The following is an 18,858-nucleotide window of genomic DNA, read 5'->3' as shown; positions in this document are numbered from 1 at the left end:
GTAACATACAGGTGATATATGCAGTAGTGTATAACATACAGGTAATATGACATAACATATAGGTGATCTATAGTGTAATGTATAGGTGATATATAATGTATAATATACAGGTAATATAACATAATATTTAGGTGATGGGTCATATACAGGTGATTGATATGAAGTAGAGTTGCCGCCTCCACACAGGATACAGAGTCCAGAGTGATGGGAGTTCCTGTCATTATCTACCTGGGATTTCTGTCTGCACAGGTGAGTTGAGTAGTGATGTCAGTGGGCGTGGCCTGAGAGGAATCATGTGACCTCGGCTCAGGTGTGTTCCAGGTGAGAGGAGACATGGCGTCAGTGAGGAGTGAGGAGCAAGTGTGCGGCTTCAGTGAGTACAAGAGTCCAGGAGAGTCATATAATATGTGTAATAGAATAGCATGTAATAATGTCATATAGCGTGTTATAGAGGAGCGTGATAATGTCATATAATAGAGGAGAGCGATATAATGTCATATAGTATGTTCATGTAATAAAGAGGAGTGGGTGAGTGATACAATGTAATATCATATAGTATGTGCTGTGATACAATGTAATATTATAGAGGAGCGTCATGTAATGTCATATGTGCATGTAATATAGACGAGAGGGAGAGTGATAATATCATATAGTATGTGCTGGGCTATAGAGGAGGGGGTGTGATATATGTGTATAGAATAATGTCATCTAGTATGTTCATGTAGTGGAGGGAGAGTGATACAATACAAAATACACATGTTATATAGAGGGGCGTGATATGTCATATAGTATGTGCATGTAGGAGAGTGATACAATGTAATATACACATGTTATATAGAGGGGCGTGATATGTCATATAGTATGTGCATGTAGGAGAGGGAGAGTGATACAATACAATATACACATGTTATATAGTATGTGCTGTGATACAATGTAATATTGTAGAAGAGCGTCATGTAATGTCATAGTATCTGCATATAATATAGTATGTGCTGGGTTATAGAGGAGGGTGTGTGATATGTGCATGTAATGTCATATAGTATGTGCATGTAGGGGAGGGAGAGTGATACAATGTAATATAGGAGTGTGATATGTTATATAGTATGTGCTGTGATCTAGAGCAGAGGGGGTGAATGATACAATGTAATAGAGAGGAGGGGGTGTTATACAATGGGATCTGTGCATATACTATAGGGGGGGGGGTGATATAATGATGCAGCCCTCGTCTATCTTATATTAGAGTGCGGGTGTGATAAGACACAGAGGGGTGTAATAATAGGACTGGGGTCACTACAGGGGAATTTAAGCTCCATGACAAAAACACCCCAAACCCAGATAGAAATGTCTGTCAGATATGTAAGTGATACCAGGTGGGGAGTAGACACTGGGGGTCTCTGTAGATGCTTTTGGGTAGTCTACCTCTTGGTGACTACTAGACATGACTGACACACTCAATGAGATTTTGTCTAGTTACAGAGTTTGAGGACGGTTCGGTTGAGAAGTCGGCTGGTCATTGCAATGATTTGCCCCTAGACCTGACCTTGCTGTTAGGTGTTGGGCGCAAATGAGCTCCGGATTGTTTGATCCCGCGACGAGCTTGAGCAGCTTCCACAGTCTTTGTCCACCAGTCAGACACGGTTGGCGCCATTATTACACTTTTGCTTGTGCCTGTGCATCAGGTGGTCCCCATCGTCCTCTTCCAGCTGATGTTATCAGAGTCATGCACCCCAAGTCCCCACTGAGGCCCAATCACATGGTCAATGTCATGACGAGGGTCAAAGCGTAATTATACTGACGCGCCTCATGTGACCACTGAGGCCCAATCACAGGTCTTAGCAGTGACCCTGGGGTGTGTGACATAAGCCAGAGGATGGAAGAGGCCTGAAGAGTATCCCGGGGACTGCCATAGCTTGGGACCTGATGATAGTCGGGTTGGGGTATGGAGGCCTCGTGGTGAGCACTTCAATCCTGCATGTACTGTGGAGTTTACTCAGTGCCCCCTGCTGGGGGGGTAATGTGGGGGCCAAATGATGTGGCAAAAGATGATGGAATTACAAGATTTTTTTTTTTTTTTTTTAAATTGGATTATTATAAAATCCACAATAGAGAGAACCAAGGAATGACACCATAAGTGGCCAAATAGCTCAACAGTATGGGGAGGGGGTAGGAGTTGGAGACCTTGCAGGATGCAATGGGTGTCCAAAGAAGACCACGGGGCATTAAAGACCATGTATATAAAGGAAGCGGGCAGGAATGCCAATCTAAGTATGTCCTTTACAAGAGCGATTAGCTGAGGACCTCTGCGAGAGGGTACCCTTTCTTCCAGTGGAGGGTCCAGTAGAACTCCCAGCAGTAAGAGCCCTGACCTCCATCCTAAAAGGGCAGAACAGAGGACACCCCAGAAGATGTAGAATGGTGTGCCCGCTGTTGCCTGGCATCACCAGCATGGAGATATGCTAGAATTAAGGCAGTGAAGCACGGTTGAGGTGTGACACCAACGTGTGAGCAATTTGTATTGGGTTTCCTGGAAGATGATAAAGGTCAAGGACTCGGCCACATGGGACCAAATGATCTGCCATTGACCAGGCGAGATCTGCCTGTCTAGAGTCTCCGTCCACCTTGCCATGTATTTGTGGGCCGGGGGCCTGACCTTCTAGAGAAGAAAGTAGCTTACAGATACCAGAGATCAGGCCGCTCATGGTCGGGCCAGATACTTGTTTTCTAGTACAGGCCTTACCATTACAATCTAGTTTCATTCAATGGAAATGATGCCTTCAGAGCTTCGCTTCCAATCAGAATTGCTATAATATATGCATACTGTACATGAACAGTGCTCGGTGCAGAACATCCTAGCAAATCTGGCATTGTGTGAAGAGGTGAGACATGGGCGAAAACATCTGGGGTGTATTATACCATGAATAGCAGAAAAGTGATATTCTGTTTAACCCTATACAGTATCTATAGGCTTCTATGGGGTGGATGTATAAAGTAGAGTAGCTAATGGTTTCTACAGCTTAGAAATTGTACAAAATGATTGTTATCCACTGGTGTGCTAATTGTGACTTGATGTGACTGCATACCGGGATCCATGAGACATTGTCCACCTGTGTTGTGACCCCCTACGTGTAGGTTTAAGCGCTCCCTCCATGTTCTCCTCACTAGCCTGGGTCATAGTGACCTCTAGTAATGGTTATACGGTGACTCTTGAAGCCTCCTGAGACCTGTAATTCTTTTGTCCCTGTTTTAGACCTGGAGAAGGGTCCTCGGCAGTTGATGCGAGCTGGGATTGCTCTGATCTTCGTAGGCCATGTGAACTTCATCTTGGGCGCCATTGTTCACGGTACCGTCCTCCGGCATGTGGCCAATCCGGAGAAGACGGTGAGCCCAGAATACTGCACAGCCAACATAATCTCTGTGGTATCGGGGTTACTGGTGAGTATCTCCTGATGTGCCATCCTCTCCACCGCGGCTGTATGAGAGGGCATTACCTAGTGCAGGTTTAGTCCTTGGTCACAGATGACAGCGGGTTGTCTATTCCCGTGGGTGCCACAGAAGTCTTCTGGCTAACCTTCAATTTCTTCAGCAGATTCTGTACTCTCATATGCTGAAAGTGGTGCAAACTGTAGAAGGGGAAAGTCACTACTGTGGAGATGCCCCATGTTGTCGGAGTGTAGGAGCCCCTTATCTCTCATGACACCCCCAGTACCACTAATGCAGTCACCAGGAATGGAGAACATGGTGGTTACTAATGGTAAATCTCAGCATTTCACCTTCTGATCTTCTCTCATTCTCTTGTATTTCCACAGAGCATCACCACAGGAATCTGCGCCATCCTCACCTCACGAAACTTGGGCCGGGCCAGAATTGTGAGTCTTCTCCTTCTTTCTCTGGTCTCTTGTGGCTTCTCTACCTCAAATCTTGAAAACTAGTTGAGTTTTGACAACCATGTCTATGTCCACAGCACTGGTCACTGCTGGGTCTCGCCCTATTGAACGCCCTACTCTCAACAGCATGTTTTGTGGGTCTTATACTGTCCGTGTCACTAACCATTGCTAATGGAGGCAAGAACCTAATATCTGGTTGTAACGCGACAGTCCTACCGGCAGACACCCGCTCCGTCATCATGAGCAACGAGTGCCCCTTTGATACCACAAGGATCTATGTAAGTGAATTATGGCCAGTATTATCTACTGTGTTAGAACTGGGGACCTTACTAAGTAGACAACCTGACCATTCACCTGAGTAACAGTGACATCACTGAGAATACAGCCTATCCATATACGAGAGATCGGTGGTGACATCACTGAGAATACAGCCTATCCATATATGAGAGATCAGTGGTGACATCACTGAGAATACAGCCTATCCATATATGAGAGATCAGTGGTGACATCACTGAGAATACAGCCTATCCATATATGAGAGATCAGTGGTGACATCACTGAGAATACAGCCTATCCATATATGAGAGATCAGTGGTGACATCACTGAGAATACAGCCTATCCATATACGAGAGATCGGTGGTGACATCACTGAGAATACAGCCTATCCATATACGAGAGATCGGTGGTGATATCACTGAGAATACAGCCTATCCATATATGAGAGATCAGTGGTGACATCACTGAGAATACAGCCTATCCATATATGAGAGATCAGTGGTGACATCACTGAGAATACAGCCTATCCATATATGAGAGATCAGTGGTGACATCACTGAGAATACAGCCTATCCATATACGAGAGATCGGTGGTGACATCACTGAGAATACAGCCTATCCATATACGAGAGATCGGTGGTGATATCACTGAGAATACAGCCTATCCATACACGAGAGATCGGTGGTGACATCACTGAGAATACAGCCTATCCATATATGAGAGATCGGTGGTGACCTCGCTGAGCATACAGCCTATTGAGCCTCGCTGTTCACCGTACTAGTGCTCCTCTAATTGGCGACTCCCCTGAATGCTTTCTATAACCAGCATGTCTTCTCCTTTGCAGGACACCACCCTGGCTCTTTGGTTCCCCTGCATGTTGCTATCTTTAGTGGAGGCTGTACTCTCCATCCGTTGTTGCGTGGTGGCATTTATCCTCAGAGGCATTGGTCCATGTGGAGAGAGTTATCGGAGGCAGAGGGTATGTACTTGGAAAGTGATAATCCAAGGGGTTCAGGGTAGGTTACTCTTCCCGAAACTAAATGTTTACTGTAACGTTCTTCACGAAGTGTCACCTGGCTCCATGTTCACTGGGTGGTGGAGGTTCTTCTTCCTTGTCCACCCTGGGTCTGTCTCCTGTACAGTTACCCAAGCTAATTACTAATGAGAGGAAGAAGGATGATGCAAACTTGTCACCCACTTCCTGCTAATTCAGGTCCAAAACTCAGTGAAAATGACTAGCCCAAGGAGAATGAGAAGGTGGAATGAAGAAGACCTTACGACTGGAGGTGACCATCAAGGCTGTTGACATGATCTTTCTTGTGCTAACACGAATTGTCACAGTTGCAGGAAGAAGAAGCGGAGAGGGAAAGGCCAGAAACCCACCAGCTGATAGAGACTCAGGCGTAGGCGGTGTCCTGAAGGTGAGTGTCCTGGCCATCAGGAATGTCTTATTGGGTGGGGGGGTAATAGGATAGGAGTGAAAAGATCATCTTGTTTGTGTTGATGCTTCTGCCCACTGGAGAATGTTTTGGTTGTGCTGGTCTCCACCGGGACACACTGGAAGGAATGAGTGAAGACTGGTCATGTCCGTGTAGGTGAGGGTCACTTGGGATTTTTTTCCCACCATTGGACCACTCTGGAAGGATCGATAGATAACAGTCTTGGTGGTGTTGACATAGATGGGAAGGTCACCTTTGATTCTGCCCAACTCTGTGAGATGACTCAATCTTTGATCTGGTTTCTTGGATTCCTTGGGCTGATATCGGAGGAGGATTCTCTCTTCTTTGGTAGTAATGGTGGAGGAGGATGATCTCTGATCTATATGCATTATATTACAGATGTGCTGCTGCTCCTCAGAGGCCTGGGACAAACTGGATGCACTGACTAAGCTGGCGCCTGCAGATCCTCATTCTAGATGTGGTGCCATACTTGGTGTTCCCTTTTTTTATTGTTTTATGCTGTACATTATTTCTCATGTTCAGTGAATTCTGTATTTTCCTTATATATTGTGAATAAATCCGATTTTCATACTTCGTGTTCTGTATAACGTTCTTCTGCCGGGGTCATGCTATATCCATGGAGTGATACAGTTTAGGGCTACTCGCTGACCCCTGACCTCCAGTGAATGTCCATGTCCTATATTTACCAAATACGAAGCTGAATCGGTGTTGGGGAATGAAGGCTCCTCTTTAGCGAAATGTCAGGGCTCTGCGGTCGCCTCCATTGTTTTTGGTAAGTTGGAGTCTATCTAGGCTATTGGCGCCAGGGAAGGTTGGAGCGGCATCGAATTTTTACTGCGTTTACCGCGTGGTATTCGATGGAATACTACTTACTCATCTCTAGTTAGGATACATCTGTATATATAGGGCCAAGGTAAAGGAACATTACTCATCGAAAGTAATGTTAAAATTAAATGTTTTTGTTTTTTTGCACAAATTCCGGTGCATTTTTAACCCTTCGGCGATCTAACACATTTTATCACTTTGCGTTCCAGCTTTCATAATTTTTTTCCGTTTAAGTTTGAGATCTTGTATTTTGTGGGTACAGAAGATTTTTTTTTTTTTTTTTTTTTGAGGGACGGAATTGGCATCAGTTCTGGCGTCTGAATTAAGGTTTATGGCACTTAAGTAGACTTAATACTTTTTTTTTTTTTTTTAAACCATATGCGGGCTTCATTTTTGTGGGACAAATTTGTACTTTGCATTGGTGTGTGTGTATGTTTGTATAATTTTATTTATTTCCCGATATTGGAAAAATGTGTATAGACCAGCCATTTTTGTGGGGGTGTAAAAGGCACACCTGGCCTTGCACAAAAAATAACTATGCATCCCCATGGAAATGTAAAAAAAAATAATAATAAAAAAAAAATTACGGGGGTTGGAATATGGCAATTTAACAATTCTTTTATTTTTTGCAGAGATTTGGATTTTATGGGGTACAATATAAATAAAACTACAAATTTATCCCTGGAATTGTCCCACAGCATACAATACAGGTGTCATGCTTCTTGGTGCCCTAAAAATGAAGCCTATAAATCACTTTTGCTCCAATTCACCCAAATTCTGAATTCTCCTCCCCTCAGTATAGTGTACAGAATATTATAAAGAGTAATTTGTCTTTCACAAACATTGCACCTTCATGGCTCTGTGAATGGAAAAATAAGTTATGGGGGTTTTGGAAGGAGGGGGAAGTTAAAAACAAGTTTAGTTTTTTTAAAAACTTGCCATAAAATCTTTTCTCACTGTGGTCAATGAAGAACACGACACGACTTTGGAGAGACACACATGTGACCATGGGACGTCCTAAATAGAGATGAGCGAGTAGTGAAATATTTGAGATTCGATATTCGTTTTGAGTCGAGCCTCAATATACAACTACTCAATTGAATATTGAATCCAATTATAGTCTATGGGAAAAATGCTCGTTTCAGGGGAAACCACTATTCGACTAAAGGAGAGTCACCAAGTCCACGAATAGCAGGAGGAGAGTGTTTAGGAGGGCACTGTGCAGTTAAAGTGCACGGACCCCATTATAGTCTATGGTGTCCTTGTGCTTTAACTGCACAGCGCTTGCAGTTGCGCTGATAAAAAGTAAGCTCCCTTGTAACAGCAAGCTGCCAGCTCTCCTGACTAGCAAGGACGAGCCTGCGGCAAATCAACACTGGTTCTGACAAAGGCTCATCTGTGAGGAGGTGGAGTCTAAGATTGAACCACAATGGAGGCTGCTGTGGTCCGATCTTAGACTCCACGTCCTCACAGACGAGCATCCGGCAGAACCAGCGTTGATTGGTCGAATGCTGTACACTGGCCAATCATCGCTGGTCAATGCATTCCTAAGAGAAAAAGTAATCTCCCTCGTAACAGCAAGCTGCCAGCTCTCCAGACTAGCAAGGACAAGCCTGCTGCAGAACCAGTGTTGATTTGCCGAATGCTATACACTGTATAGCATTCGGACAATCAACGCTGGTTCTGAATCGAATACTTACTGCAAATAGCTAGTAGTATCTGATCAAGTACGAATATATTGAATACTACTTGCTCATCTCTAGTCCTAAAGCAATCCCAGAGTGTGAGAAATACATGGCCACGCGAGCAACCTAGCACACAGCCACTTACAAAACCTTACTAGCCAAACTGCCTTTGGCAGAGGCCACAAAATGGATCTGGTAAAACTTAGTGAAGGTGTGGACTGAGGCCTAGGTGGCAAAGCCTGATGAACTGCCCAAGAGACTCAAACAGCTCTCATGGAGTGAGCTATCACACGGAAGGGCAGAGCCCGACACATAAGACAATTAGCTTCATTGATCACAGACTGGATCTCTTGGGATACGGAAACCATGGAATCAGCCAGATCCTTGCAAGGGCCTTCAGGGAGGACAAACAAGGTGTTCAAAGAACTGGAAGTGTCCGTGAGCAACAAATAGACCTGGGTCACCCAGACAATATCCAAGCAGTGAAGAGGATGCTCATGTGAATGCTTGGGGTCCAGACAGAAAGATGGTACGATGATGTCCTCGTTGATGTGAAAGCAGACTATCTTACGCAGAAAAGATGGTGGCGGGCAAAGGACCACCTTGTCCTTGTGGAGAACAAGAAAGGGATGATGCCAAGACAGCATGGAGTCCCTGCAGATGGATGTAATGGCCACCAGGAAGGAGACCTTCCAGGAGAGAAGGTGAAGTGGGATATCACAGCAAAGGCTTGAAGGGGGAGCCTCAAGGATGAGAGTAAGATTTCACAGGAGGAGGGTTGAGGTTGGGGGCACAATGTGCCACTCCCTGTAGGAAGGTTTATCTGTCTAGCATCTTCAGGCTCCGCAGGGCAGGGTCACCTGGAGAGTCCCAGATATCAGTACGGCGATGTTCTGCAATAGGTGATGTCGTATCCATTGATATTTCTTTAGGATACACACAGGTTATGTGGCCTGTACACACATCATATACTGCGTTTCGGAGCCACTGATCAGTGAGGATATAATACACAACACGCCATCTTTATAGGCTTTTATTACTACAAAACATTAGGCGCTCTTCTTACTGGAAGGAAAAGCTGGTGTTGGGGAGCGCTCCGCACCAGCGACTGATGAACTTCAGCACATCCTGGCACTCGGGGCTGTGGCTGGTCTGTGGATGGCAGAACAGAGGGTTAAGGAAGGCAAACATGGCTGACCGAGGGGAGGAGGTGAGGAAGAAGACCGGGCCAGCAGTCAGCAGCTCGAGGAACTTATTTACCTTGATGGCCATAAGAAATTTATTCCAGTCATCTTTGTTTGCGGCCTTGCCCGGCTGTTTGAATTCAATCTTATTTCTAAGCACGGGATAACCTGTAGGGGGAGACACCAACAGCAGTGACATGTTAGAATCCCTCTCTTTGGCAATGCTGTAACCCAGGGCTAAGCAAGGACTTGTAGAGGTCAGCCAACACCTACTGCGTTTCGCCATCACAAAGATAGCAGGTTTACTCATTGAGATAACAAGTGCTCGACCCCTCACCTGTGATAACACAAGGAAGAGACCGGATACCACTGTTCGTGGCCACCAACGATGCCTCATAGATGCCCCTCTCATCAACAGGGAGGACTTGCTCCACTCTTTGGTCCATTGAGACGGCCAGCACCCATTCTCTCACCTCCTCTCGCTTCTCCACCTGGTAAAGTCGTAAGAAGAGTTATACAGAGGAGGTCAAGTGGAAAGAACCAGAACATCAGAGGTGGAGATGACCCTTGTAGAAGGAAGAGGTCTGTTCTGGTGAGGTAGAGTTGTGTCCTATAGAAGACACATGGACACCAAGATGAGGTGGAGATGTGTCATAGAGAAGACACATGGACACCAAGGTGAAGTGGAGATGTCTTGTGCAGAAGCAACAGGTCCACTGGGACAAGAGTAGTCATGTTGAAGAGATAAGGACATAGACTAAAGGGTAAGGTATAGATGCGATGTGTAAATGGGACACAGACATCATGGTGCATCCAGTAGAAGGGACACGTAGATGGGAAATAGACATTAGGGTGAGCTGGACACAAGCCATGTAGAAGAGACCAGGGTGAGATGAAAATGCATTGTGTAGATGGGACTCAGACATGAGCACAAGATGGAGATATGTTGTGTAGTTGGGGCACAGACAGCGTGGTTAGGTGGGGTTGTGTTCTGCACTATGACAAGGCTGGATCTTTGCACCCACCGGAATATGTTGTTTCGCAGGAAGTGGAACTTCAAAGGGAATATCTGTATATTGAAAATCGGAGTGGTCCAGGGCGTCCAGATTTCCCTCCTCAATGGCCTGTGGAGGACACAACAGAAGGGGACAGCACGTCTGTTATATCCCTGCCAATACTTGTAGACTGTCCACATTCCTATGACGCTCCATCTATAGACAGTCCGCGCTCCAATGATCCTTTAGATCTACAGTCAATAGCCCCGATAGATGGAGGACACCGAACAATACCCAAGATTATCACTTACGTCTACCAGGTCCAAAAATCTGTTCAAGAAGATGAAGGCTGAGTTTTCCCATCCCATCGCCTGCAGGAGCAAAGTCAAAGAAAGACATCAAGACACAGAACTGGAGACAAGAGGGGAGGGAACTGGTGTGACTGGCGTAGAACATTTGGTGGCACAGTGAGCAGTCACCTCACTGTCCAGGAGCCCTTCCCGCCCATGTCCATCCTGCTTGGTTGATGTGGGCGACAGTGCTGCTTTTCCCTATGCAGCAGATTTGATAAATCTATATGATATTTACCTTAGCAGCCATTCCTGCCTCATAGAAAGCCTTGTCTGCAGGGAGGAGATCCGTGTGACGCAATAAGGAGATGCAGAGTTTTGAGGCGACGACATCCTGAAATTAGGAAAAGATGGAGAGATCACCGATGTAAGCGGGCAGGGAGCAGCGGGTTATACACAGGGTTAGCGGGGTGACAGGTGCAGGCGCTCACCAGCTGGGGCACTCCTTGGGCTGCAGAACGGGTGGAGTAATAATGGGCGATCAACATCATCTGCTCGTACTCCTGGTGTGCCGGAGAATTCACCTCACTTGACTTGACCAGGTTCTCACACTGTCATAGACAAGAGCAAGGGTAGGAGGCCCTCAGCCATGAGGCTGCACAGATAGGGAACCACTACATGTAACCCCCTCCCTGAGTGCAGAGCGGCCTTACCAGGTTGTACATCATGTCTCGGAGATTTGCCCACGTGTGGTACACTTCTGCACAATTCATTCCATCACTATTCACCATCTCCATGAAGATCCGTTTATAAATGTTAAAGTTCTGGACAAGAAGAAGCATCAAAATGGTGAGAAGGTAAGGAAGGAAGAACATGGGAGGAACAGGGGCGAAGAGCTTGGGAAGACTGGCTACATAGAAGTGATCTTGTACCTGGGCATTGGCGGGGGCTCCGTGCTGGACATACAGGGCGAGCGCCTTCTCCCAGTTTCCATCCTTTATGAGATGTGTAGCAAACAGAGCCACGTATTTGTGGAGCACCTTGTAATTCTGTGATATAGATAGTCCGGTGTCAGTATATATCTGCTGTCCACTGTATACTATCCTATACAGCAAAGGAGACAGACATCCATCTACAGCCTGATAACAATAGGGATCACAGCTACCCTTTGTGTAGGGATCAGTGCTACGCACTGCCTGCTGTGGTATTGGTCTCCTTACCTGCTTGCCAGCAATGTCTATACACTTCTCCCACTGTCCGCGGTCAGCGTACATATCAAGAGCAGCCATGACGTCAACCCCGACCAGCTAACAACAAAAATATAAACAGCAATGTTAGAAAGACCTGAAGAAAGTGCTGGAGGAGGAGACGAGGAGACGTCATCTGACGCCATAGAGAGGAGAGAACGTCACCCGGAAGAGAAGAAAAAGAATGGGGAGAACATCATCTAGGAGGGGAGAGAGGAGGAGAGGAGGAGAGGAGAAGAATAGAGGAGGTGGAGAGGAGAGAAGCAATGAGAGGAGGAGAGTATGTCAACCTGAGCACAGGAGAACATCACCAAGGAGGGGAGAGAGGGAGAGGACAAGCAACAAGATGAGAGGAGGAGGAGGAGAGAGGAGAGAAGAGGAGGAGGAGGAGGGGAGAGTAGAAGCAATGAGAGGAGAGTATGTCAACCTGAGCAGGGGAGAACATCACCCAGGGAGAGGACAAGCAATGAGAAGAGAGGAGAGGAGAAGAGGGGAGAGGACAAGAAACAAGAGGAGAAGAGGAGAGGACAAGCAACGAGGTGAGAGGAGAGGAGAAGACGTCAACCTGAGCAGAACAGAAGGGAAGAAGACGTAATCCAGAGTGTGAGAAGAGGAGGAGAAGAGGTCACCCGGAATGGAGAGGATTATAACTACATATTTAATGTGCTGTCATCTCACCGACTCCACTTTTCCCTGGTTCTTCAGGTGATCCTTATATCTCTCATCCACATACTGTTCAAACCTGAAAATACGACAGACAAAAAAGATTCACACCCCCTGCCACACGGGCCTGTCTTCATCTTACACACACACTCTCTCCTTCTTTGAGACACTACCTGGAGTCCAGCTCCTTGGCCACTCTCTTGGCTTTGTTCCACTCTTCTCCTTCTATAAAGGCGTCAATCGCTTCCTTAATCAGGTCCATGTTCAGATACAGCTCTGCCGCCTGATCACAAGTCATTAAAGTCATTAACCAATCCCTCAACCTCCACTAAATAATAAGTGGGGGGCACTAGAATCCCCCTATAATCCCCTCCCAATATGGCCCTTCCTGTCCTTCATAAACTGGAGACCTCCCCATTGGCTTCTGGACCTGAGCCTTCTCACCGCATTGTGTTTTCCAGCGGAAACCAACTTAGGACCAACTACATGAATCACTTCCAAACTTCTACTTGGAACCAGGAACTTGATGGATAACTCTGCAGCCTGGAGAGATGAAATAATATAAGAGTGGTCACCGGGGATATATCCAAATTCTGAAAGACCAACATGGGATGGTATACTCGAGGAGGATGGATGAGAGAAACACAAACATCTACCTGGACAACCTGAGAGAACAGCTAAGACACCATACTGAAGGATCATCCATACCCAACATTTGTAGAGAGACCCACCCATCATCTTTATATGAAGAACCGCTCAATCCAACAATGACACCTCGCCAACCACTACAAACAACCACCAAACTCAACAACCAACAATACCTCACCAATCAGGACTGGCAAACACTCAACTCAACATCAATCTAAGAGACCTCGCCAATGACAACATACAACCACCAACTCATCATCTTACCAGGACACCTTAACCAATCAGGAGAAGCAACCGCCCATCCCAACATCCAACCTGGTGACCTCTCCAATCACAACAAACAACCACCAACCCAACATCTTACCTGTCATAAGAAGCAACCACCCATCCCAACATCCAACCTGGAGACCTCTCCAATCACAATATAAAACCACAAGAGCCAGCCTATCAGGACTGACAACCACCCAACCCAACAATCAACCAACCAAAAGACCTCTCCAAACAGGACAGGCAACTACCTATCCCAACATCCAACCTGGACACCTCACCAATCACAACAGGATATTAGCTAACCCAACATACAACCACAAGACGCAGCCAATCAGGACTGGAAACCACCCAATCCAACATCTTACCAGCCAGGAGAAGCAACCACCCATCCCAACATCCAAACTTGAGACCTCACCAATCACAACATCCAACCACAAGACCCAGCCAATCAGGACTGGAAACCACCCAACCCAACATCTTACCAGCCAGAAGCAACCACCCACCCCACCAACCAACCTGGAGACTTCACCAATCACAACATACAAACACAAGACCCAGCCAATTAGGACTGACAACCAGCCAACCCAACAATCAAACAAGAGACCGCTCCAAACAGGACAGGCAACCACCCAACCCAACACTGAAGCAGTGCTAAGAACTAAAAAGACATCTTCCTGATGTATGTCTAATAACTAGCCACCAAAAGTGGAAGTGAAGTAACCAGTGAACGTCCAACCACCAACTCACCATCTTACTAGTCAGCAGAAGCAACCACCCATCCCAACCTGGAGACCTCACCAAATGCAACTGGATATTAGCTAACCCAACATACAACCACAAGACGCAGCCAATCAGGACTGGCAACCCCCCAACCCAACATCTTACCAGACAGGAGAAGCAACCACCCATCCCAACCTGGAGACCTCACCAATCACAACATACAAAACACAAGACCCAGCCAATCAGGACTGACAACCAGCCAACCCAACAATCAAACAAGAGACCTCTCCAAACAGGACAGGCAACCAACCAACCCAACACTGAAGCAGTGCTAAGAACCAAATCGACATCTTCCTGCTGTATGCCTAATAACTAGCCACTAAAAGTGGAAGTGAAGTAACCAGTGAACGTCTTGCACCTTCATCCAGCATTTCTCCAGGACTTCAGCGTTGTCCAGGTCTTTCACCTTCAGGTAGCAGTCCACAGCTCGGGCGTATTCTCCAGCCTGCTCCCATTCCCGGGCCTGCTCCAGCAAAGCTTCTGCTCCTCTGCTGGGTGAAGAAGATTCCCATTACAGAAAGCGGAGAATAAGACACAGCTCACACTCTTATAATGGGGGTGCATCATACAAGTATAAGGTGTAGACCCTCATCCCCCTGACCTGGCTCCCTTCTTCAGGCCCTCCCGCTCATACTCCTGCTGCAGCTGCTCCAGAAGACCCGGTATATACTCCTTGCAGATTCGGATGGCGTCGCTCCACATGCCCGCCTCCTGTGTAGAAAACCGCATGAAATCACAAGTGAGCAGACTCAGTCCCGGGCCTGCCCCGTCCCTCGTGTGACAATAAGACGCCACCTTATAATGCTTCACAGCGAGCTCCGGTCTCTGCGCACGTAGCAAGAACGCCTCCGCCTTCTGGAAATCCTTCTGTTCAAAGGCAAAGCGAGCCTGACCGGCGAGGACATCCCCGACACTGTCCGGATCATACAGCTCGGCCACTCTCTGGGCCGAATCCCAGTCCTGGTTGTGGACGTACCTGAGGGGAAGGGAGATATGGTATAAGGACAAACACACTGAGGAGATGATATATGCTGAAATATATACGGAAGTATACGGGAGATAAAGGAGGCGTTATGTGTGAATATACACTGAGGAGACGATATACACTGACACATACAATGCGGTATACAGGAGACAGAGGAGGCGCTGCATGAGGACATATTCACTGAGATATACAGGAGAGAGGAGGCGCTGTATGAGGACATATACACTGAGGAGACAATATATGGTGATACATACACTGAGGTATACAAGAGACAGAGGAGGCGCTATATAAGGACATATACACTGAGGTATACAGTAGAGAGAAGGTGCTGTATGATGACATATGCAATGAGGTATACAGGAGTCAGAGGAGGGTCTATACAAAGACACATACACTGAAGATTGGGGAGGGGGGAGATTATTAGTCACATCAGATCTTACATAAGAACGGCTTCCTTGGGTTTTCCCGCTTTTACAAATTCACCTTCAGCTTCGGTAAATTTTCCCTGTGATGTAGGAGAAGATAAATCAACAGCGATGGTACAGGCGGTCAGTACCCCGGTCATATAGAGACTTCCTGTACAGGCGGTCAGTATCCCGGTCATATAGAGACTTCCTGTACAGGCGGTCAGTACCCCGGGCATATAGCGACTTCCTGTACAGGCGGTCAGTATCCCGGTCATATAGAGACTTCCTGTACAGGCGGTCAGTATCCCGGTCATATAGAGACTTCCTGTACAGGCGGTCAGTATCCCGGTCATATAGAGACTTCCTGTACAGGCGGTCAGTATCCCGGTCATATAGAGACTCCCTGTACAGGCGGTCAGTACCCCGGTCATATAGAGACTTTCTGTACAGGCGGTCAGTACCCCGGGCATATAGAGACTTCCTGTACAGGCAGTCAGTATCCCGGTCATATAGAGACTTCCTGTACAGGCGGTCAGTATCCAGGTCATATAAAGACTTCCTGTACAGGCGGTCAGTACCCCGGTCATATAGAGACTCCCTGTACAGGCGGTCAGTACCCCGGGCATATAGCGACTTCCTGTACAGGCAGTCAGTATCCCGGTCATATAGAGACTTCCTGTACAGGCAGTCAGTACCCCGGGCATATAGAGACTTCCTGTACAGGCGGTCAGTATCCCGGTCATATAAAGACTTCCTGTACAGGCGGTCAGTACCCCGGTCATATAGAGACTCCCTGTACAGGTGGTCAGTACCCCGGGCATATAGCGACTTCCTGTACAGGCAGTCAGTATCCCGGTCATATAGAGACTTCCTGTACAGGCAGTCAGTACCCCGGGCATATAGAGACTTCCTGTACAGGCGGTCAGTATCCCCGTCATATAGAGACTCCCTGTACAGGCGGTCAGTATCCAGGTCATATAAAGACTTCCTGTACAGGCGGTCAGTATCCCGGTCATATAGAGACTTTCTGTACAGGCGGTCAGTATCCCGGTCATATAGAGACTTCCTGTACAGGCGGTCAGTATCCCGGTCATATAGAGACTTTCTGTACAGGCGGTCAGTACCCCGGGCATATAGAGACTTCCTGTACAGGCAGTCAGTATCCCGGTCATATAGAGACTTCCTGTACAGGCGGTCAGTATCCAGGTCATATAAAGACTTCCTGTACAGGCGGTCAGTACCCCGGTCATATAGAGACTCCCTGTACAGGCGGTCAGTACCCCGGGCATATAGCGACTTCCTGTACAGGCAGTCAGTATCCCGGTCATATAGAGACTTCCTGTACAGGCAGTCAGTACCCCGGGCATATAGAGACTTCCTGTACAGGCGGTCAGTATCCCCGTCATATAGAGACTCCCTGTACAGGCGGTCAGTATCCAGGTCATATAAAGACTTCCTGTACAGGCGGTCAGTATCCCGGTCATATAGAGACTTCCTGTACAGGCGGTCAGTATCCCGGTCATATAGAGACTTTCTGTACAGGCAGTCAGTATCCCGGTCATATAGAGAATTCCTGTACAGGCGGTCAGTATCCCCGTCATATAGAGACTCCCTGTACAGGCGGTCAGTATCCAGGTCATATAAAGACTTCCTGTACAGGCGGTCAGTATCCCGGTCATATAGAGACTTCCTGTACAGGCGGTCAGTATCCCGGTCATATAGAGACTTTCTGTACAGGCAGTCAGTATCCCGGTCATATAGAGACTTCCTGTACAGGCGGTCAGTATCCCGGTCATATAGAGACTCCCTGTACAGGCGGTCAGTATCCCGGTCATATAGAGACTTCCTGTACAGGCGGTCAGTACCCCGGTCATATAGAGACTTCCTGTACAGGCGGTCAGTATCCCGGTCATATAGAGACTTTCTGTACAGGCAGTCAGTATCCCGGTCATATAGAGACTTCCTGTACAGGCGGTCAGTACCCCGGGCATATAGAGACTTCCTGTACAGGCGGTCAGTATCCCGGTCATATAGAGACTTCCTGTACAGGCAGTCAGTACCCCGGGCATATAGAGACTTCCTGTACAGGCGGTCAGTATCCCCGTCATATAGAGACTCCCTGTACAGGCGGTCAGTATCCAGGTCATATAAAGACTTCCTGTACAGGCGGTCAGTATCCCGGTCATATAGAGACTTCCTGTACAGGCGGTCAGTATCCCGGTCATATAGAGACTTTCTGTACAGGCAGTCAGTATCCCGGTCATATAGAGACTTCCTGTACAGGCGGTCAGTATCCCCGTCATATAGAGACTCCCTGTACAGGCGGTCAGTATCCAGGTCATATAAAGACTTCCTGTACAGGCGGTCAGTATCCCGGTCATATAGAGACTTCCTGTACAGGCGGTCAGTATCCCGGTCATATAGAGACTTTCTGTACAGGCAGTCAGTATCCCGGTCATATAGAGACTTCCTGTACAGGCGGTCAGTATCCCGGTCATATAGAGACTCCCTGTACAGGCGGTCAGTATCCCGGTCATATAGAGACTTCCTGTACAGGCGGTCAGTACCCCGGTCATATAGAGACTTCCTGTACAGGCGGTCAGTATCCCGGTCATATAGAGACTTTCTGTACAGGCAGTCAGTATCCCGGTCATATAGAGACTTCCTGTACAGGCGGTCAGTACCCCGGGCATATAGAGACTTCCTGTACAGGCGGTCAGTATCCCGGTCATATAGAGACTTCCTGTACAGGCAGTCAGTACCCCGGGCATATAGAGACTTCCTGTACAGGCGGTCAGTATCCCCGTCATATAGAGACTCCCTGTACAGGCGGTCAGTATCCAGGTCATATAAAGACTTCCTGTACAGGCGGTCAGTATCCCGGTCATATAGAGACTTCCTGTACAGGCGGTCAGTATCCCGGTCATATAGAGACTTTCTGTACAGGCAGTCAGTATCCCGGTCATATAGAGACTTCCTGTACAGGCGGTCAGTATCCCCGTCATATAGAGACTCCCTGTACAGGCGGTCAGTATCCAGGTCATATAAAGACTTCCTGTACAGGCGGTCAGTATCCCGGTCATATAGAGACTTCCTGTACAGGCGGTCAGTATCCCGGTCATATAGAGACTTTCTGTACAGGCAGTCAGTATCCCGGTCATATAGAGACTTCCTGTACAGGCGGTCAGTATCCCGGTCATATAGAGACTCCCTGTACAGGCGGTCAGTATCCCGGTCATATAGAGACTTCCTGTACA

General features: G+C 47.3%; 2 protein-coding genes across 2 annotated transcripts in view; one reads left to right on the top strand and one right to left on the bottom strand.

Moving 5' to 3' along the window:
- Window positions 1–313: 313 nt before the first annotated feature.
- Window positions 314–6,175, top strand: KRTCAP3 (keratinocyte associated protein 3). The gene is made up of 7 exons (XM_075266859.1): window positions 314–373; window positions 3,248–3,432; window positions 3,807–3,866; window positions 3,962–4,162; window positions 5,007–5,141; window positions 5,504–5,583; window positions 6,001–6,175. The coding sequence occupies exons 1-6, from the start codon at window positions 334–336 to the stop codon at window positions 5,567–5,569; spliced, it is 687 nt and encodes a 228-aa protein (XP_075122960.1). The 5' UTR covers window positions 314–333; the 3' UTR covers window positions 5,570–5,583; window positions 6,001–6,175.
- Window positions 6,176–9,159: 2,984 nt separating this feature from the next.
- The window catches only part of IFT172 (intraflagellar transport 172), a 78,683-nt gene continuing 68,984 nt past the window's right edge, over window positions 9,160–18,858 (bottom strand). The window contains exons 32-48 of the mRNA XM_075269382.1: window positions 15,635–15,699; window positions 15,005–15,185; window positions 14,811–14,920; window positions 14,568–14,697; window positions 12,956–13,054; window positions 12,685–12,794; window positions 12,527–12,590; window positions 11,822–11,908; window positions 11,534–11,650; window positions 11,315–11,425; window positions 11,093–11,212; window positions 10,900–10,995; window positions 10,623–10,682; window positions 10,342–10,440; window positions 9,654–9,807; window positions 9,393–9,484; window positions 9,160–9,284 (exon numbers count right to left, since the gene is read on the bottom strand). Of these exons, the coding sequence (XP_075125483.1) occupies window positions 9,195–9,284; window positions 9,393–9,484; window positions 9,654–9,807; window positions 10,342–10,440; window positions 10,623–10,682; window positions 10,900–10,995; window positions 11,093–11,212; window positions 11,315–11,425; window positions 11,534–11,650; window positions 11,822–11,908; window positions 12,527–12,590; window positions 12,685–12,794; window positions 12,956–13,054; window positions 14,568–14,697; window positions 14,811–14,920; window positions 15,005–15,185; window positions 15,635–15,699 (1,785 nt within the window). The 3' untranslated portion in view covers window positions 9,160–9,194. The remainder of the gene's footprint in view (window positions 9,285–9,392; window positions 9,485–9,653; window positions 9,808–10,341; window positions 10,441–10,622; window positions 10,683–10,899; window positions 10,996–11,092; window positions 11,213–11,314; window positions 11,426–11,533; window positions 11,651–11,821; window positions 11,909–12,526; window positions 12,591–12,684; window positions 12,795–12,955; window positions 13,055–14,567; window positions 14,698–14,810; window positions 14,921–15,004; window positions 15,186–15,634; window positions 15,700–18,858) is intronic.

Source organism: Leptodactylus fuscus, chromosome 3 (assembly GCF_031893055.1).
Source record: "Leptodactylus fuscus isolate aLepFus1 chromosome 3, aLepFus1.hap2, whole genome shotgun sequence".
NCBI lineage: Eukaryota > Metazoa > Chordata > Amphibia > Anura > Leptodactylidae > Leptodactylus > Leptodactylus fuscus.
The sequence above is the reverse complement of the archived record's forward strand: the minus strand, read 5'-3'. Positions and strand labels throughout refer to the sequence as shown.

Excerpts from the sequence above, each read along its gene's own strand:
- KRTCAP3 (XM_075266859.1), top strand. The coding sequence starts at position 334 with ATGGCGTCAGTGAGGAGTGAGGAGCAAGTGTGCGGCTTCA. Across the intron at positions 4,163-5,006 it reads TTGATACCACAAGGATCTAT|GACACCACCCTGGCTCTTTG; the intron begins GTAAGTGAATTA and ends TCTCCTTTGCAG. Across the intron at positions 5,142-5,503 it reads AGAGTTATCGGAGGCAGAGG|TTGCAGGAAGAAGAAGCGGA; the intron begins GTATGTACTTGG and ends GAATTGTCACAG.